This window comes from Anomaloglossus baeobatrachus, chromosome 3 (genome assembly GCF_048569485.1).
Source record: "Anomaloglossus baeobatrachus isolate aAnoBae1 chromosome 3, aAnoBae1.hap1, whole genome shotgun sequence".
Lineage (NCBI taxonomy): Eukaryota > Metazoa > Chordata > Amphibia > Anura > Aromobatidae > Anomaloglossus > Anomaloglossus baeobatrachus.
The window spans coordinates 39345551-39369254 of record NC_134355.1 but is presented as its reverse complement, the minus strand read 5'-3'; the positions used below and the strand labels follow the sequence as shown (position 1 = coordinate 39369254).

General features: G+C 42.1%; 1 protein-coding gene across 1 annotated transcript in view; it reads left to right on the top strand.

Annotated features, from left to right (window-relative positions):
* KCNK2 (potassium two pore domain channel subfamily K member 2) overlaps positions 1 to 23704 on the top strand; it is a 180926-nt gene that overhangs the window by 6034 nt on the left and 151188 nt on the right. The window contains exon 2 of the mRNA XM_075339137.1: positions 23233 to 23543. Coding sequence (XP_075195252.1) covers positions 23233 to 23543 — 311 coding nt within the window. The remainder of the gene's footprint in view (positions 1 to 23232; positions 23544 to 23704) is intronic.

Sequence of the window (23704 nt, the reverse complement as noted above, 5' to 3'; positions counted from 1 at the left end):
AGGGAGCAGTATTATAGTAGTTATATTGTTATACATAGGAGGAGTATTATAGTAGTCATATTCTTGTACATAGGAGCAGTATTATAGTAGTTATATTCTTGTACACAGGTGGCAGTATTATAGTAGTTATATTCTTGTACATAGGGGCAGTATTATAGTAGTTATATTCTTGTACATAGGGGCAGTATTATAGTAGTTATATTCTTGTACACAGGTGGCAGTATTATAGTAGTTATATTCTTGTACATAGGGAGCAGTATTATAGTAGTTATATTCTTGTACATAGGGGCAGTATTATAGTAGTTATATTCTTGTACACAGGTGGCAGTATTATAGTAGTTATATTCTTGTACATAGGGGCAGTATTATAGTAGTTATATTCTTGTACATAGGGGCAGTATTATAGTAGTTATATTCTTGTACATAGGGGCAGTATTATAGTAGTTATATTCTTGTACATAGGGGCAGTATTATAGTAGTTATATTGTTATACATAGGAGCAGTATTATAGTAGTTATATTCTTGTATATAGGGGCAGTATTATAGTAGTTATATTGTTATACATAGGAGCAGTATTATAGTAGTTATATTCTTGTATATAGGGGCAGTATTATAGTAGTTATATTGTTATACATAGGAGCAGTATTATAGTAGTTATATTCTTGTACATAGGGAGCAGTATTATAGTAGTTATATTGTTATACATAGGAGGAGTATTATAGTAGTCATATTCTTGAACATAGGAGCAGTATTATAGTAGTTATATTCTTGTACTCAGGTGGCAGTATTATAGTAGTTATATTCTTGTACATAGGGGCAGTATTATAGTAGTTATATTGTTATACATAGGAGGAGTATTATAGTAGTCATATTCTTGTACATAGGAGCAGTATTATAGTAGTTATATTCTTGTACACAGGTGGCAGTATTATAGTAGTTATATTCTTGTACATAGGGGCAGTATTATAGTAGTTATATTGTTATACATAGGAGCAGTATTATAGTAGTTATATTGTTATACATAGGAGCAGTATTATAGAAGTTATATTCTTGTACATAGGGGCAGTATTATAGTAGTTATATTCTTGTACATAGGGGCAGTATTATAGTAGTTATATTCTTGTACATAGGAGGAGTATTATAGTAGTCATATTCTTGTACATAGGAGCAGTATTATAGTAGTTATATTCTTGTACACAGGTGGCAGTATTATAGTAGTTATATTCTTGTACATAGGGGCAGTATTATAGTAGTTATATTCTTGTACACAGGTGGCAGTATTATAGTAGTTATATTCTTGTACATAGGGGCAGTATTATAGTAGTTATATTCTTATACATAGGAGCAGTATTATAGTAGTTATATTCTTGTACATAGGAGCAGTATGATAGTAGTTATACTCTTGTACACAGGTGGCAGTATTATAGTAGTTATATTCCTGTACATAGGGGCAGTATTAATAGTAGTTATATTCTTGTACATAGGGGGCAGTATTATAGTAGTTATATTCTTCTACACAGGTGGCAGTATTATAGTAGTTATATTCTTGTATATAGGGGCAGTATTATAGTAGTTAATTTGTTATACATAGGAGCAGTATTATAGTAGTTATATTCTTGTACATAGGAGCAGTATTATAGTAGTTATATTCTTATAAATAGGAGCAGTATTATAGTAGTTATATTCTTGTACATAGGGGCAGTATTATAGTAGTTATATTCTTGTACATAGGAGCAGTATTATAGTAGTTATATTCCTGTACATAGGGGGCAGTATTATAGTAGTTGTATTCTTGTACATAGGGGGCAGTATTATAGTAGTTATATTCTTGTACATAGGAGCAGTATTATAGTAGTTATAATCTTGTACACAGGTGGCAGTATTATAGTAGAGTAGTTATATTCTTGTACATAGGGGCAGTATTAATAGTAGTTATATTCTTGCACAGTACAGACCAAAAGTTTGGACACACCTTCTCATTCAAAGAGTTTTCTTTATTTTCAGGACTCTGAAAATTGTAGATTCACATTGAAGGCATCAAAACTATGAATTCAAACATGTGGAATGAAATACGTAACAAAAAATGTGAAACAACTGAAAATCTGTCTTATATTCTAGGTTCTTCACAGTAGCCACCTTTTGCTTTGATTACTGCTTTGCATACTCTTGGCATTCTCTTGATGGGCTTCAAGAGGTAGTCACCGGAAATGGTTTTCCAACAGTCTTGAAGGAGTTCCCAGAGATGCTTAGCACTTGTTGGCCCTTTTGCCTTCACTCTGCGGTCCAGCTCACCCCAAACCATCTCGATTGGGTTCAGGTCTGGTGACTGTGGAGGCCAGGTCATCTGGCGTAGCACCCCATCACTCTCCTTCTTAGTCAAATAGCCCTTACACAGCCTGGAAGTGTGTTTGGGGTCATTGTCCTGTTGAAAAATAAATGATGGTCCAACTAAACGCAAACTGGATGGAATAGCACGCCGCTGCAAGATGCTGTGGTAGCCATGCTGGTTCTGTATGCCTTCAATTTTGACTAAATCCCCAACAGTGTCACCAGCAAAGCCCCCCCACACCATCACACCTCCTCCTCCATGCTTCACGGTGGGAACCAGCCATGTAGAGTCCATCCGTTCACCTTTTCTACAAAGACACGGTGGTTGGATCCAAAGAACTCAAATTTGGACTCATCAGACCAAAGCACAGATTTCCACTGGTCTAATGTCCATTCCTTGTGTTCTTTAGCCCAAACAAGTCTCTTCTGCTTGTTGCCTATCCTTAGCAGTGGTTTCCTAGCAGCTATTTTACCATGAAGGCTGCTGCACAAAGTCTCCTCTTAACAGTTGTTCTAGAGATGAGAAGGTGTGTCCAAACTTTTGGTCTGTACTGTACATATGAGGATTATGTCAGTAATTCTATATTGTACCGTACATAGAAAGTTGTTTTGTAGCACTGAAAACCCCATTAATATCCACTCTAAATAGAATTTGCATTTAATGCACCCCGATATCACCCCTGTAAGGTAATTTCCTCGTTTTCTTCTGATGGAGAGCACAGGCCGGGGTTTCGTAGCTGACAGTACAATGTATTGTATCTGCGCAGTCACGATCAATGGTTGCAGATAGGTCTCTGTGCCAGGATTTATGTGCTTCTACTTAGCGATGAGCGCAAGAAGAGTCATGCTTGGGTCACGGCATGGGTAGCTGGAAACATTTCATAGTCATGGTGATGCTTATTAAGTTAAGCAGTAAATTTCCCTTTCCTTAATAGAATTTCACAATGCCCGCAGTCCTCAGTCCAAACACAAGGGAAGTCATGTCGTGCGGGTAATGGGAAAAGATCCGAGCAGGTGGCAATGGAAGCAAAAAATCCCCCAATGACTGTTATAGCCAAGACATCGCGGTCAGTAGCGAGCCGCCCCGGCCCCGACCAACCGCCATTATGCAAAGTCCGTGAATCAGCATGGCGTCATTACATATACTCATATCGCCATCCCCTGACTCATAATAAGAATATTTCTCATCTATCTCGGTTTTATGGCTGAAAGTCGGAATCTACATTTATAAACCTCAGCGGCTGGAAGACTTCATAGTTTTGCAGTGAGTGTAAGAATTAACTCCGCAGTCTAACAGATGGCGGCTCTCAGAGAATTTGCGTTACAAAGAAGCAGAAGGAACCTAAAGGGACATTTCAGGTCTGGATTTGTAGGGTCTGATCACTGTTGCATTCACTCCCACAGAGTTTCATTTGAGAGGCAGTGTGCTGATTTAAAGGGAATCGTCAGCAGGTTTTTGCTATTTAATCTGAGAGCAGTATGATGCAGGCAAAGAGATTCTGAATCCCATGATGCATCACTTAGATTACTGGCTGCAGCCGTTCTGACATATTCAAAGCTTTTAGCAGCTTAAAGGGAACCAACCACAAGGTTTTTTTGCCTTATAAACTAGAGGCAGTGCCATTTGAGAGGCAGTGTGCTGATTTAAAGGGAATCATCAGCAGGTTTTTGCTATTTCATCTGAGAGCAACATGATGCAGGCAAAGAGATTCTGAATCCAATGATGTATCACTTAGATTACTGGCTGCAGCCGTTGTGACACATTCAAAGCTTTTAGCAGCTTAAAGGGAACCAACCACAAGGTTTTTTGCCTTATAAACTAGAGGCAGTGCCATTTGAGAGGCAGTGTGCTGATTTAAAGGGAATCGTCCGCAGGTTTTTGCTAGCTTATCTAAGAGCAGCATGATGCAGGTAAAGAGATTCTGAATTCAATGATGTATCACTTAGATTACTGGATGCAGACGTTTTGACACATTCAAAGCTTTTAGCAGCTTAAAGGGAACCAACCACAAGATTTTTTGCCTTATAAACTAGAGGCAGTGCCAGTTGAGAGGCAGTGTGCTGATTTAAAGGGAATCGTCCGCAGGTTTTTGCTAGCTTATCTAAGAGCAGCATGATGCAGGTAAAGAGATTCTGAATTCAATGATGTATCACTTAGATTACTGGATGCAGACGTTTTGACACATTCAAAGCTTTTAGCAGCTTAAAGGGAACCAACCACAAGGTTTTTTGCCTTATAAACTAGAGGCAGTGCCATTTGAGAGGCAGTGTGCTGATTTAAAGGGAATCATCAGCAGGTTTTTGCTATTTCATCTGAGAGCAGCATGATGCAGGCAAAGAGATTCTGAATCCAATGATGTATCACTTAGATTACTGGCTGCAGCCGTTGTGACACATTCAAAGCTTTTAGCAGCTTAAAGGGAACCAACCACAAGATTTTTTGCCTTATAAACTAGAGGCAGTGCCAGTTGAGAGGCAGTGTGCTGATTTAAAGGGAATCGTCCGCAGGTTTTTGCTAGCTTATCTAAGAGCAGCATGATGCAGGTAAAGAGATTCTGAATTCAATGATGTATCACTTAGATTACTGGATGCAGACGTTTTGACACATTCAAAGCTTTTAGCAGCTTAAAGGGAACCAACCACAAGGTTTTTTGCCTTATAAAATAGAGGCAGTGCCATTTGAGAGGCAGTGTGCTGATTTAAAGGGAATCGTCAGCAGGTTTTTTCTATTTCATCTGAGAGCAGCATGATGCAGGCAAAGAGATTCTGAATCCCATGATGTATCACTTAGATCACTGGCTGCAGCCGTTCTGACATATTCAAAGCTTTTAGCAGCTTAAAGGGAGCCAACCACAAGGTTTTTTGCCTTGTAAACTAGAGGCAGTGCCATTTGAGAGGCAGTGTGCTGATTTAAAGGGAATCATCCGCAGGTTTTTGCTAGCTTATCTAAGAGCAGCATGATGCAGGTAAAGAGATTCTGAATTCAATGATGTATCACTTAGATTACTGGATGCAGATGTTTTGACACATTCAAAGCTTTTAGCAGCTTAAAGGGAACCAACCAGAAGGTTTTTTGCCTTATAAACTAGAGGCAGTGCTATTTGAGAGGCAGTGTGCTGATTTAAAGGGAATCGTCAGCAGGTTTTTTCTATTTCATCTGAGAGCAGCATGATGCAGGCAAAGAGATTCTGAATCCAATGATGTATCACTTACATTACTGATGCTGATGCTGATTAAAATGATGCCTTTAGTTGAGAAATCCGAGGCTTATTGTAGAGCAATCTTTGGCTAAATGATGTAATTTGTGCACAGGTGTTAGGGTGGGGCTTTGTGGGTCGGGTCTTCTGTATATATTCATCCACTGGCTGCCTGCCTCCCCTTTATTTAAATTTCGCCACCATGATTGCTATGGCTGACGCATGCGCAATACTGTTTTGTTTTTGTTGCACGCTTCAATAAAATGGTGCATGGCATACCGCAATCACCTGCGCCATTTTATTTAAAGCACTGTCTTTCATGTGTATGCGCATGCGCCGGCCAATGTTGGTGGTGGAGGGGTGATATTTACATAAAGGGGAGGCAGGAAGCCAGAAGAGGAATATATACAGAAGACCCAACCCACAAGGTCCCGCCCCGATGCTAAAGCCTGTGCACAACTTACACCATTTTAGAAAGTTTGGCCAAAGATTGCTCTGCGATAAAGCCTTGGATATCTAAACTAAAAGTTATCATTTTAATCAGCATTGTAGCGCAATTATGGCACTGCCTCTAGTTTATAGGGCAAAAACCTAGTGGTTGGTTCCCTTTAAGCTGCTTCATGCTAAAACTAAAAGCTTTGAATATGTCAGAACGGCTGCAGCCAGTAATCTAAGTGATACATCATTGGATTCAGAATCAGGTTGGTTCCCTTTAAAAACCTGCCCCTGCCCATACCAGGCTTTCAGTGCACATTTATATAGACAGAAGCTGCTAATATCAAAGGGGGGTGAAGTTGGACCTGAGCTCACATGCTCCTCTGTCCACTAATGATAAATCTACTGTTGCTTAACCCTTTCACCCCCGGTTGATTTTCCGTTTTTTCCATTTTGTTTTTTTTTTGCTCCCCTTTTTCCATGAGCCGTAACTTTTTTATTTTTCGGTCAATCTTGCCCTATAAAGGGCTTATTTTTTTGCGGGGCGAGTTGTACTTTTAAATGAAACCATACGTTTTACTATATAGTGTACTGGAAAATGGCAAAAAAACCTCGAAGTCTAAAAAAATTGCAAAAAAAAAAAAGTGCAAGCTCACAATTGTTTTGGGGATATTTTATTCACTGTGTTCACTATATGGTAAAACTGAACTAGTAGTGATTTTTTTTCTTTTGTAAAAAAACAGAGTATTGGCAGTAAAAACACTGTCAAAAATGCACTTTTTTTTTGCGCTTTTTTTTGCACGTTTTTATTGCATTTTTTTTCCTCTATTGATTAGAATGCTACAAAGAAACTTAAAGGATTGACATATTGCGAATTAAAAAAAAACCCCAAAAAACATCTGATGCCTCAAGGGAAAATAAGCGGCGTATGTCTGAGATTTCAGTAATTTGGCGCTGTAAAATGCAGCGTTTTCAGAAAAATGCCACGTGTAACCATTTCTTTCTTGCGGCATGGTGGCTCAGTGGTTAGCACTGTAGGGTGGCTCAGTGATTAGCACTGTAGGGTGGCTCAGTGGTTAGCACTGTATGATGGCTCAGTGGTTAGCATTGTAGGGTGGATCAGTGGTTAGCACTGTAGGGTGGCTCAGTGGTTAGCACTGCAGTCTTGCAGCGCTGGGGTCCTGGGTTCAAATCCCACCAAGGACAACATCTGCAAGGAGTTTGTATGTTCTCCCCGTGTTTGCGTGGGTTTCCTTCGCGTCCTCCGGTTTCCTCCCACACTCCAAAGACATACAGATAGGGACCTTAGATTGTGAGCCCCAATGGGGACAGTGTTCCTGATGTATGTAAAGCGCTGCCGAATATGTTAGCGCTATATAAAGATTTATTTTATTTTTATTTATTTCTTTACCCGGATGGGTCACAATTCACTGAACCCCATTTCTTCACAATAGGTGGGTGTCCCATAGGAGGCATAAGAAAATTGAGGCTTTCCCTTTAACTCGACAGTTCTCGTCCTGTTCACCAAAGAAGAGCAATCTGCGGATATAAGCCCCCTCCATCACAGTGTAAATGGAATTACTGCCATTGCTGAGTGCTCCCACTCCACTGTTTCCATAACTCCCATTAATTACAATAGGGAAAAAACTAAAGTCGTCTCATTCTAGGTCATAAAACATTATGGTGGAGCTTCTGTTACGGAGGCAGAGTCCTAAAATAGCGGCATGGAGGACAGTCCTTATTAACATGAGCGAGCCAGATGCCTGTGCTGCGCGGAGAGCACCGAGACCCCATTCAGTCCTGTGCATTCAGCAATAATAGCTTTTCCCAAAAGCTCCTCTGTCACACACCAGTTATTTTTGGTCCCTTTTGCTCTCCATTATTTCTAGACCCAGTACAATCATTGCATTCTCACATGTCCATTTTTTTGGGGGGGAGGATAAAAATCGAAATAATAAAGACATCCTGCTTTAATCCACAATATGGATCAGACTCACTAACGGAAGTCAAAGGCCCCGTATGTTACTGTTTAATGAGTAGAAATTACTGGCACTGTGGCTCAGTGGTTAGCACTGTATGTGGCTCAGTGGTTAGCATTGCAGTCTTGCAGCGCTGGGGTTCTGGGTTCAAATCCCACCAAGGACACCATCTGCAAGGAGTTTGTATGTTCTCCCCGTGTTTGCGTGGGTTTCCTCCGGGTTCTCCGGTTTCCTCCCACACTCCAAAGACATACAGATAGGGACTCTAGATTGTGAGCCCCAGTGGGGACAGTATTGCCAATGTATGTAAAGCGCTGAGGAATTAATAGCGCTATATAAATGAATAAATATTATTGTTATATTCATATGAAAAAAAACAAATGTAAGAATTGACCAAAAATGGACCCAGCACACAGGAAAAAAAAACATGGATGGAAGCAAAAAACAAATGTGAGACATCAGGAGAAGGCTGCGTTCACACATCAGTTTTTTGCCATCAGTCACAATCCCGCAAAAACCTGAAAAAACGGATCCGGCGTCTGTTGCCGCTGGATCCATTTTTTCCCCCCGTAGACTTCTATTAGCGCCGGATTGTGCCTGATGACCTTGCGTTCCATCTGGCTTTCGTCGGATGCGGCAAAATTTGCTTGTCTGGAACTCTGAGGGGAATGTTTTTTGTCTCCGGCGAAAAAACGTATCGCGCGGCATGTTTTATAATGGAAGCCTATGGACGCCAGATACGGCGTAATGCAGTAAAAAAATAGATACGGCCGCCGGATCCGTTTTTTTCAACTGAGCATGCTCAGTATCACAACGGATCCGTCAAAAAACTGAAGGAACTGATGGAAAAAACTGATGCAAATGATCCATTTTTTCGCCGGATCCGTCGCATCAGTTTTTTCGCCGGATCGTGCCTGATGCCAAAAAAACTGATGTGTGAAAGCAGCCTAAGGCTATGTGCGCACGTTGCGTAAATACATGCAGTTACGCTGCACTTTATAGCGCAGCGTAACCGCATGCGTCCTACGTCCTCTGCATAATCTATGGAGATTGTGCAGGGGCCGTGCGCACGTGGCGTCTTAGAGCGCAGCGCTTCGGCTGCGTTCTAAGAAGTGACATGTCACTTCTTCTGTGCGCTTTGCCGGCAGCCCCTGCTCTGTCTACGGCAGGAGCTGCAGGCAGAGCGCATGGAATCGGCTTTTTCTTTTCACTACGGACATTTTCTGCAGCGATTTGAAGCGCACGTGTGCTCTTCAGATCGCTGCAGAAATTTCTGCAGGGCTAGTACGCAACGTGCGCACATAGCCTAAGGCTATGTGCGCACTAGAAATGTGAAGTTTCTCAAGAAAATTTCTTGAGAAACTTCTGCCAGTGAAAGATTTCCGGACCTGCGGAAAAAATCCGCACCAAATCCGCATGCGGTTTTGCCGCGGATTTGCCGCGGATTTACCGCAGGTTTGTCCCTGCAATAAATAATAAAGATAATCGATAGACAGATAATGGATAGAGGGAAAGATGGATAGATGAATAGATAGATAGATAGAGGGATAGATAGATAGATGAATAGATGAATAGATAGATAGATAGAGGGATAGATGGATAGATAGAGGGATAGATGGATAGATAGATAGATAGATAGATAGATAGATAGATAGATAGATAGATAGAGGGATAGATAGATAGATAGATAGATGAGAAAAACCTATATAATGTTCCACCTCCCTGTATTTTCTAAGCTGGCACCCTTTAGTGACTTTCATGTGGCACTAAAGGGTGCTTAGCCTTGTATTTAGCCATAAAATAAATAAATAATTAAAAAAAAACGACATGAGGTCCCCCCATTTTTTGTAGCCAGCTAGGGTAAAGCAGACGGCTGCAGCCTGCAGACCACCGCTGGCAGCTTCACCTTGGCTGATAATCCAAAACAGTGGGCACCCCACGCTGTTATTTTAAATTATATAAATAATTTAAAACAAAAAACGTGCGGTCCCCCCCATATTGGATCACCAGCCAAGGTAAAGCGGACAGCTGGGGTCTGATATTCTCAGACTAGGGAGGTCCACTGTTATTGGACACTCCCCAGCCTAAAAATAGCAGGCCCCAGCCGCCCCAGAAGTGGCGCATCCATTAGACGTGCCAATCCTGGCGCTTTGCCCCAGCTCATCCCGCGCCCTGGTGCGTTGGCAAACGGGGTAATATATGGGGTTGATGCCAGATGTGTAATGTCACCTGGCATCAAGCCCTGGGGTTGGTGAGGTCAGGCGTCTATCAGATACCCGACATCACCAACCCAGTCAGTAATAATTAAAAAATAGACAACAAAAAAAGTTTTATTTGAAAAAACACTCCCCAAAACATTCCCTCTTTAACCAATTTATTGAAAAGAGCACAATCAATTCCACGTCCGGCGTAATCCAATAAGGGGGGGGGGGGGGGCATGGCGATCCATACCATAGTCGCTGTCCCAGTCAATGAAGAACAGAATGTTCCCCATTGGCTGGGAGAGCTGTGCAGTGACCTGAGCTAACATCAATAGGTCAGCTCAGGTCACTGCAGGGGATGACGAGCGCTGCCATCAGGAGCATAGATGAGATCATTACCTTCTGTGATCATCTCCTGTACTGCTGACGTCAGCGCTGTCACTGACTTCTATGCCCGCCGCGTTGTCAGAATTATCGCGAGAGCCCGTGACGTCACCGCTAGTGACAGTCTCGGGCCGCTCGCGAGACGGGCATAGACAGCAGTGACCGCGGTGACGTCAGGAGGCAGGAGATCGTCACAACAGGTAATGATCTCACCTCCTGACAGCAGCGATCGTCATCCCCGCGGCTCCCAGCACTGCAGGGTGTCAGTGTCTGCCTGCGCTGCCGCGTGACAGGCTGCTGACACTGCGGCCAGACACTGACACCCTGCAGTGCAGGGAGCCGCGAGGCCGGAGCAGGACACAGACTGCACGGGCACCTGGAGGTCGCACGGAAGTGCTTCTGTGCGGCGTCCAGGGAGTGCGACGTCTGTGTTTACTCTGCTCCGCTTCCTCTTCCTGGCATAATGACATCGCTTCCTGCAAAACCGCAGGCAGTGATGAGCATTCCCGCAGGTAATTCGCGGCTATTCCGGTGGTATACCGCACATCATTGCTACCTGCGGAATACCCCCGGAATACCGCAGGTACCTGCGGAAATTAATGGACATGCACATTTTCTCAAGAAAGTTTCTCGAGAAATTCTTCTCGCGGAAATTTCTTGAGAAAAATCCGCACAAGTGCGCACAGCTTTTTTTTTTTTTCATAGAAATTGCTGGGAAATGTCTGCACAAAGATTGCAGACATTTCTCAAGAAATTTCCGCGGGTAAATCCGCGGGTAAAAAGCTCTAGTGTGCACATAGCCTTATATTGAGGACAAAGCATTTGGTACATAGACTGTAAAGCTGTGTACACACAGTGCATTTTTCATGCCCTCTATCTTGCAGATTTTAATCAATATTGCAAGGGAAAACACATCCCAGCAAAGTCTATGAGAATCCTGAAGTGTTGTGCACATGCTGCTTCTTTTTTCCTTGGAGATATTGGTGCAGAAAAAATCTGCACCAAACTGACTTGTCAATTGTTTTTGCTTTTTCCCCAGCATTTTTCCATTAGAACGCATTAAAAAAATGCATAAAAAATCCCTCAAAAACTCATGTTTTTCCTGCAGAAAATCTGCACTCAAATCTGCAACGTGGGAACATACCCTTAGGGTATGTGTGCACACAGCATTTTTCGCGGCGTTTTTGTGCATTTTTCGGGTGCATTTTTTGGCTCCAAACTGCATGTGTTTGCTTCCCAAGCAAAGTCTATGAGTTTTCATTTTTGTTGTCCGCACGCAACTTCTTTTTTTAGCTGCGTTGTTGAAGTGAAAAAAAAAATGGACATGTCAATTCTTTCTGCGTTTTGCAAAACGCAGTAGTCAAAAACGCAGCCAAAAACGCACAGAAATGCGGTAAAAATGCATGCGTTTTTGCCGCAAGTGCGTTTTTGCGTGTTTTTGCGGGCAAAAACGCAGCGTTTTTGATGCCACAAAAAATGGATATTTGCGCACGTAGCCTTATGTGTTATTTAATGCATTTATTAGTGCTGATTTGTCACAAAACTACAAGCAAATCCTTATGCCAGGAAAGTCAACGAGAATCCTGGAGTGCTGTGCACACGTTGAGTATTTTCTTTCCTTGCAGATTTGGTGCAGAAAATAATCTTCAGCATGTCAATTTCTTCAGCGTTTTTGTAGCGTTTTATTACACATCAAGTTGAAAAAGCAGCAAAAAGGCATAAAAAAAATCAGCACAAAAGTGCTTTTCACCCTGCGTTTTTCCTGCCAAGAGATGCAGAAATGGTGCAAAAATTTCTGCAACCAAATACTCAACTTAAAATGGGAATGGTTGGTAATATCAACTTCCTGTTTGCGGCTCATTAGTATATGGGAGGGGGGGAAACTTTTCCAGATGTGTGGTGACCATGGCGGCCATTTTGAAGTCGGCCATTTTGGATCCAACTTTATTTTTCCCAATGGGAAGAGGGTCATGTAACACATCAAACTTATTGAGAATTTCACAAGAAAAACAAGCATAGACAATTGGCTTCAGATGACCCCAAAGATAAAAGTCTAAGGGGGGTCAGATCGGGAGACCTTGGTGGCCATTGAACTGGCCCATGATGACCAATCCAGTTTCCAGGACACTGCACCAGCACATTATGGGTGTCAGGTCCTAGCATTCCTACATGAGAAGTGTCAGGCCTCTTTCACACGCCCGTGAAAAATCACGCACGGACGTGTCAGAGGTGCGTTTTGCCCTCCGGGAGCCGTGTTTATGGCTCACGTGTGTTCTCTGTGTGTTATCCGTGATAACACATGGAGAACGGGAACTTTCTGCTCACCTGTCCCTGGCGTCGCTGTCCGTGGTGCTGATCTGTGGTCTCCGGTCCTGCCGACTCCCCGCTGCTGCTACTTCCGGTCGCAGTGAAGTGAATATTAAATGAGCATAATGAGCGGCGGTCGGAAGCAAGTGACAGCAGCGGCAGAGACAGGAGGGCTGGAGAAGGTGAGTAAAGATTTGTTTTTTTTTTCTCACAGACACATATCTTTTCTCCGGTGCGTGTCACATGGAACACATCCGTGTGGTCCGTGTGTGTTACTTACGTGTGACACGTTTGCGTTCCGTGTGACACCCGTGATGCCGGAGAGAAAACGGACATGTTGCCGTGAGAAACACACGGACACACGTAAGTACGGAACGGACACACGTTCCGTGCGAAAATACTTACGTGTGTCCAAAACCATAGGAATACAGTTAGGTCCAGAAATATTTGGACAGTGACACAATTTTCGCGAGTTGGGCTCTGCATGCCACCACATTGGATTTGAAATGAAACCTCTACAACAGAATTCAAGTGCAGATTGTAACGTTTAATTTGAAGGTTTGAACAAAAATATCTGATAGAAATTGTAAGAATTGTACACATTTCTTTACAAACACTCATTTGTATTTACTTTCATGGAGTCTTCTCTTTACTGTTGACTTAGAGACAGATGCACCTACTTCACTGAGAGTGTTCTGGACTTCAGTTGATGTTGTGAACGGGTTCTTCTTCACCAAAGAAAGTATGCGGCGATCATCCACCACTGTTGTCATCCGTGGACGCCCAGGCCTTTTTGAGTTTCCAAGCTCACCAGTCAATTCCTTTTTTCTCAGAATGTAGCCGACTGTTGATTTTGCTACTCCAAGCATGTCTGCTATCTCTCTGATGGATTTTTTCTTTTTTTCAGCCTCAGGATGTTCTGCTTCACCTCAATTGAGAGTTCCTTAGACCGCATGTTGTCTGGTCACAGCAACAGCTTCCAAATGCAAAACCACACACCTGTAATCAACCCCAGACCTTTTAACTACTTCATTGATTACAGGTTAACGAGGGAGACGCCTTCAGAGTTAATTGCAGCCCTTAGAGTCCCTTGTCCAATTACTTTTGGTCCCTTGAAAAAGAGGAGGCTATGCATTACAGAGCTATGATTCCTAAACCCTTTCTCCGATTTGGATGTGAAAACTCTCATATTGCAGCTGGGAGTGTGCACTTTCAGCCCATATTATATATATATAATTGTATTTCTGAACATGTTTTTGTAAACAGCTAAAATAACAAAACTTGTGTCACTGTCCAAATATTTCTGGACCTAACTGTACATAGGTCTATGTGTGTACTTGTCTCCGGTACGTGCGGAAACTGACCAAACACGTACCGGAGGCACGTACGTGTGAAAGAGGCCTTATGGAAAGTGGACACCAAAACTCATCAGACCAGAGAATGTTATTTCTCATAGTCTGGGAGTCCTTCGTGTGTTGTTTTGCAAACTCTATGCGGGCTTTCATATGTCTTGCACTGAAGAGAGGCTTCAGTCGGGCAACTCTGCCATAAAGGCCAGACTGGTGGAGGGCTGCAGTGATAGGTGACTTTGTGGAACGTTCTCCCATCTCCCTACTGCATCTCTGGAGCTCAGCCACAGTGATCTTGGGGTTCTTCTTTACCTCTCTCACCAAGGCTCGTCTCCCATGATTGCTCAGTTTGGCTGGACGGGCAGGTCTAGGAAGAGTTCTGGTGGCCCCAAACTTCTTCCATTTAAAGGGAACTTGTCAGGCCCAATATGCATCTAGAGCCAGGAGCAGTTCTGGGTGTATATTGCTAATCCCGGCCTAACTGTCCCTGTATACACTAGCATAGATAAAGAGATCTTTAGAAAAAATATTTCTTAAGATCTTTTATCGTCTCCACTTAGGGGTACTTTGCACGTTGCGACATTGCTACTGCAATATCGTCGGGGTCAAATCGAAAGTGACGCACATCCGGCGCCGGTAACGATGTCGCAACATGTAAAGCCTAGATGCGCCGATTTACGATCGCAAAAGCGTCGTAAATCGGCGATCTGTGTAGCGTCGGACATTTTCATAATTTCGGAACGACCGATCTTACGATGTTGTTCCTCATTCCCGCGGCAGCACACATCGCTGTGTATGAAGCCGCAGGAGCGAGGAACATCTCCTTACCTGCCTCCACCGGCTATGAGAACGGAAGGAGGTGGGCGGGATGTTTACATCCCGCTCATCTCCGCCCCTGCGCTTCTATTGGCCTCCTGCCGTGTGACGCCGCACGACCCGCCCCCTTAGGAAGGAGGTGGGTCACCGGCCAGAGCGACGTCGCAGGGCAGGTAAGTGCGTGTGAAGCTGCCGTAGCGATAATGTTCACTACGGTAGCTATCACCAGATATCGCATGTGCGACGGGGGCGGGGGCTCGGCATCGCTAGCATCGGCTAGCGATGTCGCAGCGTGTAAAGTACCCCTTAGAGAATCAATGGATGTAGAAATCTAATATTTCTGCGTGGATGACAGATCTTCATTATCATTAGTCCTTGCTTCACTTGTCCTGGACAATTGACAATATTGCAGATTAGGCATCGGGAAATGCAAGAGCTCTCTCCTCAGGAGCAGCGCTCACAAACTGCAGGGGGGATTTCCTTTTTAAGGCAATGTTTACACAGTGCATTTTTGCTGCAATTGTTTTGCATGATTTTTTCATTGCTTTTATGTAAATCCATACAAATAAAAAGCCGTTTTTAACAGTGCAAGCAAAAGCTGTGATATTTCAGAAATCACAGACATATTTCTTTGTTTTTCCTGACTGAAATGGAAAAACTGCTGCGTTTTTTGAAAGAAGCAGCGTGGCAATTAATTCAACGTTTTTGCTGCTTGTTTCACCATTAAAAGTAACAGAGAAAAAAACACAGAAGTGTTTTTTGGGCATTTTTTGGTGAATGAAACTAACTTTATTTAAACAAGGCAACCTCATTTTTGTTGGGTCCCTGCCTACGCTAATGCCTCTCTTTGGGTTAAAAAAAATCTACAATTTATGGGCGGACAGGAACCTGCAAATGAGGAATTAAAATTGCTTGAGGCTGAAGAGCAGAAGTGCTCAATCAGAAGGTATGACCCTTTCTGATGTGAACAGATGCAAACTGAACAGGAATAGGAACAAAAAGGAGACAGTTGCACTCTGCAGTGCTAAGAAATAAGTAACAAGGAATATGGGAATATAGACATGCATTACTGCTATGAAAAACATGAAAAAATTGCGATACTCAACACATAAAAATGGCCAGTTCTTTGTGAGCCCAACAGCCAGTGCAAGGCAAACTCTTTTTTGTTGGCTCCCTGCCTACTCTAATGCCTCTCTATGTTTCATGTTCAGTTTGTACCTATTCACATTAGCTAGGTAGGATGTGCCATCAATCTTTTTCTTAGATTACAGGGTTATGCCTCTGATTGAGCAGTCCTGCTCCTCAGCCTCAGGTGATTTTAATTCTCCATTTCCAGGTTCCTGTCCGCCCATAAATTGTAGGGGTTTTTTAACCCATGCAGAGGCATTACTTTGTTAGGGACCCAACATAAATAAGGTTCCCTTGCCATTGGCTGTTGGGCTCACATAAAATTTGGCCATTTTTGCGTGCCAATTATCTCAATTTCTACATGTTTTTCCTAGCAGTATTGCATGTCTATATTCCTATATTCATTGTTCCACATATCTTAGCACTACAGAGTGCAACTGTCTCCTTTTTGTTACTATGTTTTATGTTCAGTTTGCACCTATTCACATTAGAAAGGTAGGATGTGCCATCAGTCTTTTCCTTAGATTACAGGGTTTTACCTCTGATTGAGCACTTCTGCTCCTCAGCCTTAGGTGATTTGAATTCTCTATTTGCAGGTTCCTGTCCGCCCATAATTTGTAGGATTTTTTTAACCCAAACAGAGGCATTTGTTTGATAGGTACTCAAGAAAAATAAGGTCACCTTGCCACTGGCTGTTAGGCTCAGATAAAACTGGCCATTTTTGTGTGCTAAGTATCTCAAATTTTACATGTTATACATATCCTAGCACTACAGAGTGCAAATGTCTCCTTTTTGTTCCTATGTTTCATGTTCAGTTTGCACCTGTTCACATTAGCTAGGTAGGATGTGCCATCAGTCTTTTCCTTAGATTACAGGGTTATACCTCTGATTGAGCACTTCTGCTCCTCAGCCTCAGGTGATTTTAATTCTCCATTTTCAGGTTCCTGTCCACCCATAAATTGTAGGTTTTTTAACCCATGCAGAGGCATTACTTTGTTAGGGACCCAACATAAATAAGGTTGCCTTGCCATTGGCTGTTAGGCTCACATAAAATTTGGCCATTTTTGAGTGCCAATTATCTCAATTTTTACATGTTTTTTCCTAGCAGTATTGCATGTCTATATTCCTATATTCATTGTTCCACATATCTTAGCACTACAGAGTGCAACTGTCTCTTTTTTGTTACTATGTTTTATGTTCAGTTTGCACCTATTCACATTAGAAAGGTAGGATGTGCCATCAGTCTTTTCCTTAGATTACAGAGTTATACCTCTCATTGAGCACTCCTGCTTCTCAGCCTCAGGTGATTTTAATTCTGCATTTGCAGGTTCCTGTCCACCCATAAATTGTAGGATTTGTTTCACCCAAGCAGAGGCATTACTTTGATAGGAACCCAACATAAATGAGGTCGCCTTGCACTGGCTGTTGAGCTCACATAAAACTGGCCATTCTTGTGTGCCAAGTATCTCAATTTTTACATGTTTTTCCTAGCAGTAATGCATGTCTATATTTCCATATAAATTTGTCCACATATCTTAACGCTACAGAGTGCAGCTGTCTCCTTTTTGTTACTATGTTTATGTTCAGTTTGCACCTGTTCACATTAGAAAGATAGGCTGTGCCATCAGTCTTTTTCTTAAAAATAATGTCGTCTGGACGAGACATAGAGTTTCATGAGTTTTTGGTGGGTGAGAAGTTTTCTGAAGTTTCTAGAAAACTAACATGAAAATCGTACAGTGAAAGTATGACACATGGATAGCATCGGATTTTTTTCACATATAGACTTGCATTGGTGCGTTTGATCCATGGCTTGGATCAAATTGAGACGTTTCCATATTTTGGTGCAGAACTGTCAGTCCAAAATAATAGATGGACATGGGAATAGCCCCATTGACTTTAATGGAAATGAGTCCTATCGGTGAAAAACATGGAGAACTCGTAGATGAAAAATTGACGTTTGACTGAAGCCCAAGTAATTGTTACTGCTGATCAATTCTCATAAGGATCAATATTGCAAGATTTGATGCTAATAATCTTTATGGAAATCTGAGAACGCTGCAAAATATAGATAAAATAAAAACGTTTTCGTTACCCATAACGTCATACCCTACAGCCAAGAAAAAAGCATGAAGAATCTTCTTCTGTAAACCATATAATGCCACAATTTATAACGCAACCCATAGTAATAATCATCTCTTAAGGGGACGCGATGAATCCTCTGATATCAGCAGGGGATTTTGCAACAGCACTAATTATTTTGATGAACTGACCCCCTCGAGACAAAAGATTTAGCCAGAATCAGCAGAAGTGCCCTCATTTATATAGTTGTGTACAATCCTGAATTGTAAATCCATATAATGATTTGAAGAAGAGGCCGAGCCCTTACTGACTGTTAAAACTAATTAGGATCTGTCATGGAGACTAAGACGAAAAAAAAAAGAACAAAAGCAGAAATAACAATTATGAGATAAATTCTACGTCAATACGTGGTTTTCGTCTTGATTTAGTCGTAAATGCTCAATATATGTCCACAGTTTGGTGAAAAATGTTTTAGAACAATTTATTGTGTTTTTATTCATTGAAAGAGCATTGTTTGCAAAGGAGGCGTGGCTTTACATGGGGGGGTGTGGCTCAGCAAGAAAGGGGCAGGGCTTAAAGTGGACGGGTCGGTTATGAGAAAAAACATGAATGATAGTACATGAAATAATAAGAAGTTTCTCAAATATATGTGATTAGTAAATCAGCCAGTAGACCAATAATAGATGAGAAGTAGAGGTATCAACATTAAAACCGAAAATAACTAAAAACAATAACCTTCATTAGACAAATATACGTAAAATCCCAGGCAAAAAACAAAAAGTGGCGTGTACAATCTACACCAGGGTAACTTATAGGCAAAAAGTAGCAGGGATAATGGTGTGTGCTGGCCTTTGAAGGACTGGGTACAGATATTCATAGAATCATAGAATGGTACGGTTGGAAGGGACCTCAAGGGCCATCGAGTCGAACCCCCTGCGATTGCAGGCTTTCCTAAAACATCCCAGCTATATGTTTATCCAGTTTCCGCTTGAAGATTTCCATTGATGGAGAACTCACCACCTCCCGTGGTCGACTGTTCCACTCCCTGACTGCCCTCACTACCTCCCGTGGTTGCCTGTTCCACTCCCTGACTGCCCTCACTTCCTCCCGTGGTTGCCTGTTCCACTCCCTGACTGCCCTCACTACCTCCCGTGGTTGCCTGTTCCACTCCCTGACTGCCCTCACCACCTCCCATGGTGGCCTCTTCCACTCTCTGACTGCCCTCACTGTCAGAAAGTTTTTCTTAATGTCTAATCTGAATCTCCTTCCTTTAAGTTTCATCCCATTGCTTCTTGTACTTCCTTATGCTAATGAGAATAGGTTGTTCCCTCTGCACTGTGACTACCTTTCAGATATTTGTAGACCGCTATTAAGTCTCCTCTCAGCCTTCTCCTTTTCAAACTGAAAAAGTAGTTTTTATAACGGAAATAGTAGTGTTATAACGGAAAAGGGCCTTGCCCTACGCTCAACACTACCTACCAACGGAGGTAATACCACCCTAATTTGAAGAGAGCCCCCGTTCCTCGACCTCATATCTCGGGCACGCTCTATCTGTGGAGGAAGGCCTGAACAGGAGGCCTCCCTATAGGACTTTATTACCCCTAATGAACCCCGAAGGAGGGGGGAAACGTGTCAGGAAGTTGATATGGAGGGGACTTTTCTTGGCCTGGTAGCTAATCCTCCTGCTGATCCACGGAGCTACCAATGTGGTCTAAAGGCCCCGTTACACGCAATGACGTATCGCCGGGGTCACGGATTCTGTGAAGCAGATCCGGCATCGTTAGCGACATCGTTGCATGTGACACGCATGAACGACCGTTAACGATGGAAAATACTCACCAAATCGTCCATCGTTGACACGTCGTTCATTTTCATAAAATCATTGATTCTTGAGGATGCAGATTGTTCGTCGTTCACGAGGCAGCACACATCGCTGTGTGTGACACCTCGGGAACGACGAACTACAGCTTACCTGTGGCCTCTACCAAAGAATGTGATAGATGGTTTGTGACTGCACTTTAACTTTTAGGAGATTTTGGTGGAGGGTGCATATCCAGTGGCAGAGTAGGGATTAATAGGGTCAGCCGTCGAGGAATGGGGCGCCGTACAAATTGAGGTGGTATTATCTCCGTTGAAAGGTAGTGTTGAGCGTAGGGCAAGGCCCTTTTCCGTTATAACACTACTGGAATATCTGTACCCGGTCTTGAAAAGGCCAGCACATACCACTATCCCTGCTACTTTCTGCCTATAGGTTACCCTGGTGTAGACTGTACAGGTCAGTTTTTCTTGTTTGCCTGGTGTGTTTGCCTGGGATTTTACGAATATTTTTCTAATAAAGGTTATTGTTTTTAGAGGTTTTTGTTATTTTCGGCATTTGTAAATCAGACAGATGACATCAGTATTACAGGGAAGCAGGTGTTACTTCAGTGAGTGCAAAAGCTCACAAGATTCATTCTTCTGTGAGATACCATCTGTGAAGGGTATAATTGATTCTATATATGAATCCCTGGCTTGATTTTTGGTCTGTTTTGCTGTGAAATTTATTTGATGGTCCATAAAATATAATGAGAGAATTGATTTACCTATTTTTCTCAAATGGGTAATGCATCTGGTAATGCATCCCAATAGGCATTGAATCAGCAAAATGTAAAGTAATACTGCTGTTTTTTAGCCATACAATGAGACACACCTGAGTATTATACAGCCAAGTTAAAGGGGGAAGATACAGCTAATTCTAAACAGTTAATCTACTACTTGAGGACATAGCAGCTTGTAAAAGGTTAATCTACTAAAAGAGGTCATAGCTGCTTGTAAAAGGTTAGGTTTCTAAATGGTTAATCTACTACAAGAGGTCATTGCTCCTTGTAAAAGGTTAGGCTTCTAAAAGGTTAATCTACTAAAAAGAGGACATAGCTGCGTGTAAAAGTTTAGTCTTCTAAATGGTTAATCTACTACAAAAGGACATAGCTGCTTGTAAAAGGTTAGATTTATAAAGGGTTAATCTACTACAAGAGGACAGGGCTGCTTGTAAAAGGTTAGGCTTCTAAATGGTTAATCTACTACAAGAGGACTGGCTGCTTGTAAAAGATTAGGCCTCTAAATGGTTACTCTACTACAAGAGGTCATAGCTGTTTGTGAAAGGTTAGGCTTCTAAACAGTGTATCTACTACAAGAGGACATAGCTGCTTATAAGAGGGTATACTTCTAAATGGTTACTCTACTACAAGAGGCCATAACTGCTTGTAAAAGGTTAGGCTTCTAAACGGTTAATCTACTACAATTGGACATAGTTGCTTGAAAGAGCTTAGGCTTCTAAATGGTTAATCTACTACAAGAGGACATAGCTGCTGGTAAGAGGTTACACTTCTAAAAGGTTAATCTACTACAAGATGACATGGTTGCTTGTAAAAGGTTAGGCTTCTAAACTGTTAATCTACTACAAGAGGTCATAGCTGTTTGTGAAAGGTTAGGCTTCTAAACGGTGTATCTACTACAAGAGGACATAGCTGATTGTAAGAGGTTATACATCTAAATGGTTAATCTACTACAAGAGGTCATAGCTGCTTGTAAGCCTTGTCAAGGTTAGGCTTCTAAATGGTTAATCTATACAAGAGGACATAGCTGCTTGTAAAAGGTTATTCTGCAAAAGAATGAATCAGCTGACTGGAAAGGGATTATACAAATCTCTCACGTCATACTCTATACAGGCAGACAGCCAAAGAAACAACACATTGAGGAGAAGCTGTGACAAGATTTACCTCTGTTGCTGTTTCCTTCTTCTCCTCCCCCTCCATTATACAGAATACTCAATCTTACATTACTTCTTACATAACTACATTCAGCATGAAGTAAGACACCAACGCAGATGTCCCATGCTTCAGTGCTGCACCCTCTCACCCCCCCCCCCCCACACACACAAGGCTATAAAAAACTTCACACCCCTCCCTCTCTTAAAGGGACAATTTTTTAAAAACTCAATTTATTTTCAAATTATATATATTTGAGAAAAGTTTTATATTTTTGTTTCAAGTTATTTTGTGAAGTTTTCAAAACTTCTTTCTGTTGAATTACTCCCTCCCAGACATTAATGACCTATCCTAAGGACAGGCCATGAATCCATGAACGTTAAAGTAGTGGACAACCCCTTTAATAATGAACATATACTGTACATTTCTATGTAAAAAGCACTTGCTTTGCACATGATCAGTCTTTTGAACATCTTTTCACCACTTCAGGTTTCCAAAAACGCCAAGAGTTTAGAAGAAATTACTAGACTGGAGGACGATCTATACATACTTATACAATGCAAATCAATCAGAAAGCTCAAAGGATGCCCGGGCGTCATTTTGGGCATTTTACCACCATTTTTGAGTGAGAAGCCACTAGTTGTTTCTTCATTGTTAAAATGAGTTAAAAGAAATGTTTTGGAAAGAAAGGTGCCACAAAAATTATGGAAAAGTGATGAAAAAAACCCCAAAACACCAGTGGCCAAAAACATTAATAAAGGTGTCAGGAAACTACCAAAAAAACCACACACTATGGGCTTCAGCATTTCCCGAAACATCCTCCTCTTGAAAAACACAACAAGTTCATATGCATGGAGTTTTCCCAAAAATGTGGTCCCCAAACAATAGTAAACGTCAAAGCTACAGTGCGCATCACCACTTTGATGTAGACAGTAGGAGCTGCTGAGCTCAGTGATTGGCTGCAGTGGTGCGGTGCACTGTAGACGTAATGTCAGTACATGGAGGAGCGGTGGGAACCAGTGCAAGATCCGGAGAGGGTAAGTACTATCAGTGGTACCATTTTTTGATAGAGGAAACCCCATTTAGAACTAGAAGTCCCAGAGAGGGGTAATTTAACATTTCTACCTTTGGAAACAAGGGAGCTCGAAATTTCTGGGACTTCTAGGGTTAATGTTCACCATGGGCTCCATACCTATAGCATGGTCTACCTCTATGGTAGGCATTAAACGAGCTTTTCTCGCATTAGTCAGATTTCTTCAATTGATGTATTTTTTTTTCCATAGTGGCAGCTCCTGATTTACTGGACCCGAAAGCAGCGGCTCAGAACACCAAACCGAGGCTTTCCTTTTCGTCCAAACCCCCCCTACTGTCTACCCGGGAGGAGCGGGACATCACAGTGAATGTGATGAAATGGAAAACTGTGTCTACAGTTTTTCTTGTGGTGGTCCTGTACTTAATCATTGGAGCCACGGTCTTCAAAGCCTTGGAGCAGCCGTATGAGACGTCGCAGAGGACCACCATCGTGATACAGAAGAATAACTTCATATCAGACCACTCTTGCATCAACGCCTCCGAGCTGGATGAGCTGATTCAGGTAATTTATCCATCAGGATTCACAAAGATTATGCAAATGCATGCAAATTAGACTTGTGTTTGAATAGAATGCATGGAAAACATTAGAATGTTCTGGCAGTATTTAATAAACATGGCCGCCTTCTGTCTAACAACAGCGCCACTCCTGTCTACTGATTGGAT